This window comes from Miscanthus floridulus, chromosome 4 (genome assembly GCF_019320115.1).
Source record: "Miscanthus floridulus cultivar M001 chromosome 4, ASM1932011v1, whole genome shotgun sequence".
NCBI classification, from domain to species: domain Eukaryota; kingdom Viridiplantae; phylum Streptophyta; class Magnoliopsida; order Poales; family Poaceae; genus Miscanthus; species Miscanthus floridulus.
Genome location: NC_089583.1, coordinates 13,308,281 through 13,320,534, shown reverse-complemented (window position 1 = coordinate 13,320,534; position 12,254 = coordinate 13,308,281). Strand labels below are relative to the sequence as shown.

The 12,254-nt window shown below is 41.3% G+C and overlaps 1 protein-coding gene across 3 annotated transcripts; it reads right to left on the bottom strand.

Moving 5' to 3' along the window:
• Positions 1-616: 616 nt before the first annotated feature.
• LOC136549449 (MMS19 nucleotide excision repair protein homolog) lies at positions 617-12,046 on the bottom strand. 3 transcript variants are annotated; one of them, XR_010781905.1, is made up of 21 exons: positions 11,697-12,045; positions 11,277-11,339; positions 11,124-11,178; positions 10,505-10,602; positions 7,875-8,033; positions 7,715-7,774; positions 6,766-6,954; positions 6,590-6,643; positions 6,291-6,377; positions 5,516-6,191; positions 4,865-5,244; positions 4,706-4,779; positions 4,345-4,447; positions 3,354-4,216; positions 2,346-2,421; positions 2,143-2,254; positions 1,832-1,908; positions 1,658-1,738; positions 1,234-1,330; positions 1,042-1,148; positions 617-952 (listed from the first exon to the last, which is right to left on the bottom strand). XR_010781905.1 is itself a non-coding variant. In XM_066540723.1 (20 exons), the coding sequence occupies exons 1-20, from the start codon at positions 11,772-11,774 to the stop codon at positions 1,105-1,107; spliced, it is 3,426 nt and encodes a 1,141-aa protein (XP_066396820.1). In that variant the 5' UTR covers positions 11,775-12,046; the 3' UTR covers positions 617-1,104. The 3 variants fall into 3 exon arrangements, 1 of the variants encoding a protein (XP_066396820.1); XR_010781906.1 differs by having other exon boundaries at positions 1,234-1,313; positions 11,697-12,044; XM_066540723.1 differs by having other exon boundaries at positions 617-1,148; positions 11,697-12,046.
• Positions 12,047-12,254: the final 208 nt, after the last annotated feature.

The following is a 12,254-nucleotide window of genomic DNA, read 5'->3' as shown; positions in this document are numbered from 1 at the left end:
TCTTCCAAACCCGTTGCCATTTGCGCACATCTCGAACTGGTACTTGTTCTTCTCTACAGAATCGCAGATGCTGCTGTAGAGTGTAGTGCCCATGGGTAAGGGCCGCCACGACGGTCTACGGGTGCGTCGCCGCGCTGGTGTTCTCCGGCCGGGTTCATTTCATCATCTACGACACCGACAGCCTCGTCAAGCGGCGGCACGGCTATGACGAGCACGTCACGGCGGCCATCCTGCCGGTGCCTTGACGCCGTCGACATCTTCATGGCCATTGCCACGTGCCTGAGCTCTTCAGGTTCGTAGAACGTTGCGCATGACCTGCTCGTGCCACGAACGAAAACCGGAAATGTGTGTACAATATTCATGATGGGGGAATCTAGGCAGAGAGGCTACCTAATCCTGTTGCATACTTCGCATTTCATAATCGACCGAGAAACATAGATTCACCGGGGTACGGCAATCGCATCGTTTTCCAGCTGTGCTGTGCTGTGCAGTTCAGGAAGACTATGGACGTCACAGTGCAGACAAATTCCTACATATACTGCACAACCTGACACAATTTGAGCCATGCTTGACGCTTTACCAGACTAAGACATTCTGAGCGGCTGAGCCTGATCGAAACATGAAAGCAAACTAAACTGTTAGCACAAATACATGCATGCCAGCATGTGACATGCTTGAATTCTCCAAAATCAGGGAGGCCAAGAATACATGATGCCCCAGGGAGGCTAAGGTTACATTCTCAAGTGATCCTCTATATTGGTTTTGTATCCCACATACAAGGCCAGTGTCCAGGATCAAGGAAAAGAAAAGGGCTGAAGAGCTGGCAACCCAGATTGAGGGCCAATTCCAGTCACACTTCTCCCATGCTTCCTGGTTCTTGGGAAAAATTCAAACATCTGGAACTTGGCAGATGATCCAAAGATCAAGATCAGGTCTCAGACATGAACTAATCCTGTATGTACAGAAAGGTAAATTACCTAGAAAGGCATTGCAATACTCAAATCTCAAGTTGAAACAACCAAAAGATTGAAGCATGCATACCAATACATGTATACTCATTGACTCCCAACAGGATCGCCCACTAAGCAACATGCTGCCTCCCAACTACGTGAGACCACTGAAAGAGACTCCCTTAAGCAAAGGATTGCCTGCATAAGTTGAACAGATGTTCAAAAGGCAAGAAAGTTGTTTATTTCAAAATTTATAAATGTGTAGCCAGCAAAATGCACACACCATGTTTGCCGACATCGAACAGCAACTTGACGAACAGCCCTTTTCTTATCATCGAGAGCCTTGATTGCTGCTTGTACAACCTGAATGAACGATCAATCTGATGAATTGTTTTTAGTAGGGGCAAATTGATTATTGATGCAAGTGTAACAACAGTTAGCCATGCTAGAATGTCCTTAATCCCTAATAACTTCTCTCTGAATTATGCCCTAAACTTAACAATATCAAATTAGTCACGAGATATACTGCATCTCATTTATTTTCCGAGTTCAAAGTTCAGAGCTGAAGCATGAAGCTTTACGTCTTCCCAAATACGGTCCTTGAGCCACAACATGGAATGGTTTCAATATTTGGTCAACCTTGTAGTTACCCAGTGGTCATAGCATGTATATTTTGCCAATAAAAGATATACACATAGAAAACTAACCTTACGCCGCATAGGATAAATTTTTGAGTGAGGTAACGTAGAAAAGGCTACTAAACATTGTAATGCTGTCTCCCGCACAACCTAAGGGAAAAAAGGTTGTTAAACATATTAATTCACAAATATAACAGAAGGACAATTAGTACAGATGGATTAATAAAAATGATAGTTGGTCACCATCATGTGAGGATAGGAAACAAGTTTGGTAAGAACACTGATTGTGATTTGGATATTGTCCAGAATGCATTCTTTGCCTGGTTAGCAAAAAAACTGAAGTTAATAACAAGATCAAATACATTGCATTAGATCAATATCAGAATAATATCAAACGAATGAAATTTTGCAGAAGAAAATAACAAAATGAGGAACTTGAAGGACAACATCAAAGAGCACAAAGCAATTTATCCATCTTGAGGGCACAACCTATATTAACCTATAAACTAAAAGTTGGTGAGAATGTAAAAATAAAGCAATAAAAATGATCCAACCCTTTTCATCCATCAACATTCCAGAGAAGACAAGTAACAAACTGTACACCAGATCCTTATCCTCAATGTCCAAACTTAATTTAGCTAAGCTATCAACCATCATGAGTAAAATCTGCAAGATGGGGAATAATAGGTTAATTAGACTGTGAATACTAATACTACATGGACATAAGTATGTATATCATAATCAAAAGAGCTGTAACCTGGTGTGCTTCTGTTATAACTGCTGGTACTGGAGCATTGGAAATGATATGCCCAAAAGCTCGGTATAGTGCCAATCTGCAATTGATAGGGATTCTTTCTATCATTTTAAGAAATTATAATTGGACAAGCTAACAATACACAAGCAGTTCTTAAATTCGTAACTAATAAAACATATAAAATAGCCACCAAGAAGCAACAGCAACCTACCATATCATCTCATAATGATGCTATGTGCAAGGAAAATCACTTCTATTTTACATTGTGCAAGGAAGATGATGCTGTGGTTTTCTTGACTAAATGCTTTTCCAAGATACGAATGACACAGTGAATTGCACCACTTCTAAAGCCATAGCAATTCAGTTCATTTTAGGTTGTCAGCACTATTTTTTTTGTTAAACTAGTGTATGAGTATCAGAAATGATACCACTGTGTCACTTCTTTCACTAACATGTGAAATGGCCAGTTGGTTAGGCCTATTGTGCTGGCTTCGGTAATGTGACCCATTAGGGTTAGGGTTAGTTAGCGATAAGGATCTCTTGCTTAGGGGTCAAGTAAGCCTCTCTGTATGAGTGGAGATGTATCTTTCTAATCAGGCAATATATCGATCTATTAGGGTAGGGGCAGTCCCCTTCTATTACTGCACTTGTGGTCCGACTGCCGCCCATTGGCTGGCTGATGCCAGGCTGCTTGGGTTAGGGCCACCCAGATCTAGGTTCATAACACATGTCTAATGCAAGAGATACAAATGTCACTTCTTGGTATTTTATAAACAGAACAAACCACAACTAGATGCACGTAAGCCCCTCATCAGCATTCCAGAACAAAAGAGGTTTCAACATGTCCTCTAACTTACAAATGTAATACCAGTAAGGAGAAAAGCATAATATAAAAGGGAACAGCAATTATGCACTGGAGAAGAATAGTTTGTGCGAAGCATGACTGGAAAAGCAAGCAGTAATCTGTAAAAAATATAAAGGAATTAAAATAACAGGAACGCCAATACTTACTTTGTCGTGACTGCAGTTGTTTCTTTAATTTTAGAGAGGAAGATCGGCATCAGTATTGAGAAGAAACGCTGCTTGTATAATGGTTTTATTCTTGCATGAAATTTTTTATTTAGACACATTTCTGAATCACTCATCATCACATGGAATGCGCTAGCTGCAGATATTGCAAGAGAAGTATCTGATGAATCACCGCCATAAGGTTCTTCCTGGTGGGGTGGAATACTAGCCAAAATCTCATCTGAGCATAGAATCTTAAGAAGAAACATTGAAATGTCCTTCACCTTCTCATCTCCTCTCATAAGTAATCCTTTGCCAATCCAAGCCAAGCTAGACAAGATATTAATCTTAGAAAGCTTGTTTCCAGAGAAGACATCTGAGGAATCAACATCATCTGAAGTGCCAGCAGAAGAGTGGGATATCTCTGAGGAGCTGTTGGCTAATACAGTTGAGAAACACCTCTCAAGAATATCATCAAGTATTTTATCCAGCTGATTCTCGTGTGAAAACTCTGGACTGTGTAGATATTTATTGAAAATAGAAGCTAATGCATAAGCAGCTGGCATTTTCCCATTTAGTAGAAAGACAGTAAAGAGGTTAATCATCACCATCATATCTGGTACAGGTGTTTGAGGCCGAAGGCCTACTATAATCGACGAAAACATGCTGATGAGAGCGGTTTCCGGAACAGAATGTGAAGGAACTAACTCATCTACAGCCAAAAGACGGCCTGTCATCAATTTCATTGGGAGTAAGAGCATTGAAGATATTATGCTATATGCTTTCTGAACGATAAGTGATTGTTGCTCCACTGTACATACTCCAACTAAAAGCTTCATCCCAGTCATTAGTGAGTCAAGGAGGCCCTGAAAAAGAGATATTAGAGTGCCATCATTACATGCAGAATACTTCACCATGCAAGATGTACCACCATAAGCACAAGGCACTCTTAATAACCCAATTAACAGAAATGTTCAATTTGATAGAGCTTCACCTGTGAGCTGATTCTATCTAACACAGTGAAATCCTTGGTCTCATCCAATAGACGCAGAGCGAAGCTCAATGCAAGTTCATTGACACCACCAGAAGTTAATAACCTGCAATAAAGGAAATTATTACTCAGGGAGAATGGATCACTTACCACAATATATTATGATAAAAATAATAGCAATCAGTTGGACTAGTCCATGTTTGAGAAGTCTATCACAGAACATGATAGCCTGTCACAGCTATTCAATGGCCAAGTTTCTGGAACATATTTTAACAATTAAGTTTGCACAATCCTAGGCAGGGATTTTTAGACCGTAGACTTCTCTTGACACAGAATTACATACTAAAAGCCAAAGTTGTCATACCAAGGAAGGACCCGGCTAGAGTAGCACTCAAATAAATGGGCCATATGTTCAGCACATTCCGTTCTTCCATTAGCCTGCATCATCAGTAAAGACTTTGTTCAGTTGCTTATATAATAATGAAAAGTTGCACGAGATAAGAAGTCAACAGGGCGAGCAGACCTCAGATTCAGAAATATTGGTGACAACAGCGACTTCAAGTGATTTCGCAACTCTTAACATATAGTTCAACCCAGCAGTTCCAACTTCATAACTTGCTTCGAGTCTTAGACTGAGAGGCATTGAAGTATCATAAGATTCAACCAAAGGAACAATCTTGTCAACAACCGTTCTGTAGTAAACCACTTCCCTTTCAGAAGCAGGGAACTCAGCAATAGATGAACCAATGCTGGTCAATGCTTTCAATGACAATCTCCACAGATCTACATTTTCAAACTTGTTTATAATAATTGACGTAAACATAACCAGAATATCCTCATAAGCATTTGCTGGCAGAGGCAAGCATTGTTCCGGGAATGTTGCTAGTGTTAGCAAGCCCTTCACTGCAAACCATTTATAAGAACTAAATGAATTAGAATATATAATATTCAGAATGCAATAAGTACAACACTAACACAAAATAGGTAAACTGGAAAAGAGTTGGACACCATGTGCATTTAGTATTTGTTAATTTCTAACTTTGGCGACATGGAGCCACATGAAGGGAGTGCACATGCATGCATCAATGTAGTGTAGAGAAATGTGACGACACCAATCAGGTCAATGTGTCGAAAATGTGCCTGTGGTACACTCATAGTTAAGATATTAACTTACCAGCACAAGAGACATATTCTTGTCTGAACATTGGCTGCATAGATAGAGAAAAGGATCGAAGGAGATGAATTAACTGCTCCAGCTTTTTCTCTAAGATAAGCCACCAGGATTCCTTTGCTAATTTAACAGAAGAACAGTCTTTATAAGATACCAAAGCCACTTCTCTACAGGATGAAAGCAATTGAACAGATAAATAGAGTGCTCCATAGTTGACGGGAGCAGAAGATGATCCATTACAATCATTCAACTGCCGAGATTCATAGTCAGCTTTGGTTCCGACAATATCTACCAAGTGTACAAAGTGCTCTTGAAGAACTCTAGTACAGAAATATGTAGATGATTCAGCAAGAATAGAAATAACACTTCCAAGTGCATGCAGTTGGGCCAGGTCCTCTAATGAACTCAATATGGACTTATCCACACTTGATACAGAGCGAATCTTGTTCACAATATCCTCATCCAACAAGATCAAATTAATAAAAAGATCTTTATCTGAAGAATCAGTATACATAATAGCAGACTTCAAACAATTCAGAGCCTCTGATATTAACAATTGATCTGAAGAAAGGTCAAAAATCACTTCTTTCAACTTGTACCAAACAGCTGATGCATGTCTAACCATTCTATCAGCTCCATAGAAGCGAATGCAATTGTCCAAATATTTTAAAGAATCAATCTGCAAAGAAAATAAAAGATGAGCACTACGAAATTACTGAGGGCATTCACTACGGTAAATTGCTGAAGTAGGAGCAATGCAGAAAGTGGAGCTGCTTACCTTTGCCAATGGAAGAGAAGAAGAAAGCTTATCAAGAAGCAAAGGGATGACAAAAGGCTCAAAATATTGGGTTGAACAAAAAGCATGCTGCAAGTATTCAAACATATTGTTAGCCAAGAAGATGCACTAACACGCAAGCCTTCCTCACCAACAAACATGAAAGCATCTAGTGACAGAAAACTACAATTCCTCCATTACAGAGAGAGCTCAGTAATATTAAGCATATCTTTAGTTGAAATCATAAAAAAGGAAACCTTCTTGAAATCATAAATAAATCAAGTGAAATAACACATTCATACCATCAATGCTCTAGAGAGGTCTTCCCGTGAAGCATCCAAACCATTACCCACTCCCTGCATACAGACATGATACACATAATCATGATCCCACTTTGGAGAAAAAAGATCACCTACTAAGTAACAGAACGATAGAGCAAAGAAAACAGATTGACAATCAAACTGGTCAATTAGCATACGTGTGTGAAGTAGACAGGAAAATACTTGCTCAGAATCTCAAAAACATCCCCTGCAAACTGTGCTGACAAACCAGATGGATCTGGAAACAGCTTCATGACAACTTCCACTACATGAAAAGAAAGCATCAAGCACTCTGGATCCTTTTCTTCATCAATTGCTTCACAGATCCCATACAGCTGTTCGCCATCCTAGAAATATCAATTAAGTTTGTGTCTACATTTAGCCTCTGCATAAATCTAAAGAACAGTAAATACAAATTTACAAATGAACTGGCAGTGCGACAGAAACTAAATCTCCCTGAGCTCAGATGTGATGATGACCAGAATTCTCTCAAATAATTAGCATTATCTAAAAAAGGTTTATAATAGTTTCCAATTCCCATTCCCATGGTATGCTTCATGGTAGGTATTTGTCCAATTTAAGGTAAACCAGAATTATATTACATCAAAGAAACATGGTCATATTGATATACGTGATTTGAAAAAAAAATCCAAGCATTGTGAAGTTAATGGGTACTGTGCTTACTATTTAACAAAAATACAAATATACACTTGAGCATATTGCCTAGGGTGGGTGGGTGGGTGTTTGGAGGTGGTGGTGGTCAGGGTCTCTGGGCGTGTGATATCATTAAATCTGTTTCTTCTTAACCACTAATTAGTAACAAAAAAAACAAGGAGATCAGGTCCTGGTGCAGAGGGGGGTTGCAAAAAAGATATGATCACAAAGTTCTATAACATATCGACAAAAAAAGATTAAAATAAAAAACACCCCTAAAACATCTAACAGAGGAGAACAGAAATTGTAGAGAGCAATATACTACTCTAACAGCTAGAAAGTTAATCAACAGACATAACTCATAAATGCATTCTTTTTCCAGTAAGGATAGCAATTATGTTTGCCAATCTACTAGTGATCCAGTGTTGTTCAGATATAGAGTAATCACCACACCATTTGTTTTACAGCTTCCGGGTACCGATCCAGTATGCAGCTCAGAATTTCAAAGCACAGCTGGATTCAAACAGAGAGATGGAAAAAGGTATCAGTACATCAGATAATGATTTTAAGATGTACCTATCTAATCATCTTTGCACTGAAGAATCAAATCAACCTTGCGGTCAGCAGTTGCAAGTGATTGCACTGGAACATTCTGTAAAAAAGACTCAACTAGTCTTTTGACATCAGCAATCACGATACAACCAACACCTTGTTTCCTGTGCAATAGAGCCAGGCAACCAACAAGGGCTCCTCGTATTGCTTGCCAATCTGACTGATATAGAAAAGATAACACAAGAATACATGAGTATTGCTAAGATAAGGACTGGTGCCAAACGGTAAAGAATAGACACTTATCACATTTATCAATCTTAAGCAACCGATATGCTTCACTTCGATAGCATACACACCCATGGCTGAAATATAAATGACAAAAAAACACTAATCACTAGGAGCTAGGGCATTCAAGAGGGAAAGCCCTCAAAACCCAGCCAATCCCTAAAGCTGCACCTCCTCTTCGGCAAGCAGCAAAGCTCCTGCCATGCAAGGTGCAACGATTCCAATGATTCCATAGAGTTCAGGCACCAAGAATGACAAGAGAATTAAGGCCCTTTTGCACCTGACCAGTAACCGCATCACTCACCCTACTTCACAAGTAACTTGGGTTATTGGTCTAACCTAGGGCCAAAAGGTAAATTACCAAAATACCACAACTGATCCAATGCTCAAGCTCATCTATGCAATTTTTTTTAATCAGGTAAAAGACTTGGATAAATTGCTTATATATATGCCACCTAACTTTAAAAAAAAAAGACAGTCTAACTGATAGGTAGGTCCGAGACATGAAATCAAAGAAGTCACATCAATATATTGAACAACCAGCTAAGTAAATAAATGCTGTAGTTAGGTTTGTCTCACTGAGATGCAAAACCCTGCTTATGTAGAAAACCAGTTTAATGTAAGTTTCTCCATCTACACTAAACAGGACACGATAGGAGGGGGCTCACTTTGGCATGTAATGCTCTAAACACAAATTTTTGTAACCACAATTTTGACAGTTTTGCTGTGCAGAAACGGGACTCATACAAATGAAACACAAGTATTATAACTTAGAAACCAAATAAAGTGCCAGATTTTTTAGGTGATGATTGCAGTTAATGGTTGATAACACTAAAACAACGATGATACTTTCCTTGGAAAGGGAGAAAAAGGTTATGTTGTTGAATGCAAGGCTTTTGGCTATTATTTATACAACAAACACCAATTACTCTTCAGATTCTCCTTGTATGTGGCCCTTGTTAGGTTTCATCTCCAGCCTACCTAACTTAACGTGGGCAAAGAGGTTTTGTTATTGTTGCTGCTGCTGTTATTAAATTATAAAACAAGGCCTTGGTCTAATAAGAACCTATACAAATATAAATGCATTACCTTCCCTAGTTGGTTTCCTTGTTAGGTTTCATCTTGCTCCATGATGGCAACAAGAAAATTGCAGGAACAGAAGGTAACATTTACTAAGGCCCTGTTTGGCATGGCTCCAGCTCTGGGTAGAGCTGCTCCACTCCAAAACTCCAGGTGGAGCCAGCTCCACTCCAGAACTCCAAAACTAAAATGTGGTGTTTGGCTAGATGGGTGCTCTCAGCTCCAAAAAAAAACCGATTTCGGTGTGAATTGCCATTGTTGTCCCCCAATTCAGGTCCCACTTGTCATCCTCTCTACCCCATCTTCTTCTTCAGAAGTCTCCTGTGTTTAGCTTAGATGAAATCGTGATGGCACCATTGCTGCTGCAACGTGTACTTTGCTCATAGCTTGATTCATTACGTACGTGCCTCTATCTTATAGCATATCCCTATCTATCCTGTATGAAGATCGTATCTATGTCTGGCCATATTTCTCCGGGAAGGTGAGTATCTGCGGCTCCAGGTACTTTCCATGGTAGATGAGCCTGGACATGGCCCTGTACGCGGCCTGCGTCATGTAGATCCCGTCCCAGCTCAAGTACACCGCCGGCTCCACGCACGCCGTCGCCCCCGCGAACCCCCCGGACGTGACGCTCGCAGCTCCGCCACCTCGCGCTGCAGCCGCGAGTTGTGCTTGGCGGCGAAGCAGTTCAGCACCCGGAGGCACCCGTACGCGTCGTAGTCCGCCGGCGGTGGAGGGAGGCAGCGGCGAGCTGGCGCGTGAAGAAGGCACGGCCGCCTGCCGGCGAAGGCGCGCCCAATGGGGCCGTGGCGTGGCCGCTGGCCGGACGTGAGGGAGGGGCCCGATGAGAAGCAACGGCGGCAGGAGGAAGTCACAACGCGCGGGTTCGCGAGAAAAGAAAACGAATCGTTTTTTTGTGTAACGAGTGGCATTGGTGGGTAATTACCCACCAACTCCACGAGGAGGTTCAAAAAAGGGGTTTTGGAGCAGCAAAAGAGGTGCTCCAAAACTCCACCCCTATTTGCACTACAGCTCCATGGAGTTGGCAGCTCCATGGAGTTTTGGAGTTGGTGTGTTTGGCTGGATTTTTTGCTAGAGTTGGTGGAGTTGTGGAGTGGAGCCATGCCAAACAGGCCCTAACTTAATACCAGGTGTAAATACAAACATGTCAGCCTATTGTTCAAGAAAAATGCAATCATACAGAAAATACTTCAATAGAACCATGACTCGGACTTCTTTCTCTTCCATCCTTTTATACTTAAAATTTCCAGGAAAGTATTTGAGAGGAAATAATCATGATTCACATAGTCAAAGCGTCAAACTTACCAATCTTGATATAAAGAAGTCTGACAACGTTGTAATGGTATTGACATCTAAACATTTAAATGAAATTCGAGACAATATTTCCCCCAGAAGCAGTATTCCTGTAAAGTAAAAGCTTAAAAGTAAATCACCAGCAAGCAAAAAACATCCATATAGCAGTATCAGGTTAATGATATTCAGTTAAAATCTATCAGGAACGGATGCAAAGAGAGATAAGTTCAGTAGGTTAGATTGAAACGGTAAGTTCAGAACAAAGTTCAAAATTCTGGAAATGCAATCACTGATCCAATAAAGTGGCACATTCTTCCTTGTCATTTTCACTGGCAATCTGCATGTGGGCATGCACACCCCTGTGTGCTTGTATTGTCATATAGAGTTGGCATTTGTTTGAATAGAAAGAACTGCAACAGTCTTCACAAAAAGGATAGCATTTAAATTATTCATCTTCTAAGGGACTAGTGTTAGGAGCAACCATATAGCACCTTAAAGCTTGGCAACTAGCCATAGTCCATACCTCCTAACGAACTTAGAAAGAAGGTTCAAACTTTGAATCAACTCTTAAGAAATCATGATAAAACATAGCGTGGAAAATAATTACAACAGAGAAAAGATATAAACAAACCTCTTGATCTGACAATGTGGTCTGTTGTCGTCAGATACATATCCATCTTGGATACCTGAACAAAATCACCAAGGAGAAACAGAATGAAGTCAACCTGCTTTCCCCAGCATGGTGGATTGCACTACAAAATGATATCTTCGGGCTGGGGCATACCAAATCGAAGAGAGTCAAGTTGTCCTTGTTCACCAGGGCAGCAAGCGCATCCACACTAGCAGACTGTTGCACATGTACATCATTACAGCATTAGCATACACATGAAACCAGGTATCAGTCTAAGCAAAAGGAACACCTTCTTCTCATCAGATTAAGCTAGCAAGCACCAACATTCGCGGATTCACCTCACGCAGCAACCTTAACCAAACAGTAGCTCTTTGCACTAGGATTACACAGAATCTAAAACTGAAGGTGTTCTATCAAATCGCGCGCACATGACCCAAAAGTTTCTTCCGGCAGCCGAAATATCAACCTCATATTACGGATACTACAAGTCGAATTACTCAAAGCACAAGCTAACTGAACCAAAGCTGCAACTGGAGAGAGGGGAAGTGGAGAGGAGAGAAAAGAGAGCGGTACGTGTTGCGCGGCGGGGCGGGCGACGTCGACGTAGGCCTCGACGTGGGGGACCCACTCGCCGGGAGGGACCCTCACCATCGCCGCCGCCGGGGCTTAGCCTCCGAGAGGGTTTATCTAGGGTTCTGCTGCTCTGGTGCCACGTGGATAGGAAGGGCCTTGCCGCCTTGGCCCTTGGAGAGGTTTTTTGCAGGAGCGCGTGAGGCGGAGGAGGTGTGGCGGCCAGAAGGACGGTGGCAGCGGCAGCGGCAGCGGCAGCGGCAGCGGCAGTCGGCGTCGGCGGCGCCGGCAACGGAGGGGCGAGTGAGGCGTGCTTTCCCGGTTTTTCTTTGGTTTTTTTTACAGGGTTTGGCATGGCACGTGCGTATAATCAAACAACAAAACCTCCGTTCCAATTCAAGGAGAATTACTTTCCTGCCCCTGAGATGTCGGAAACTCGGAATTTTGGAGTTCCGGAGAATTGGGATTCCAACGTTTTCCAAGACTTTATTTATGTCTTTGATTGATTTGATGAGTTCATCTCCATGAACTTAAGCAGAGTGATTTTTTTCTAATTTGATA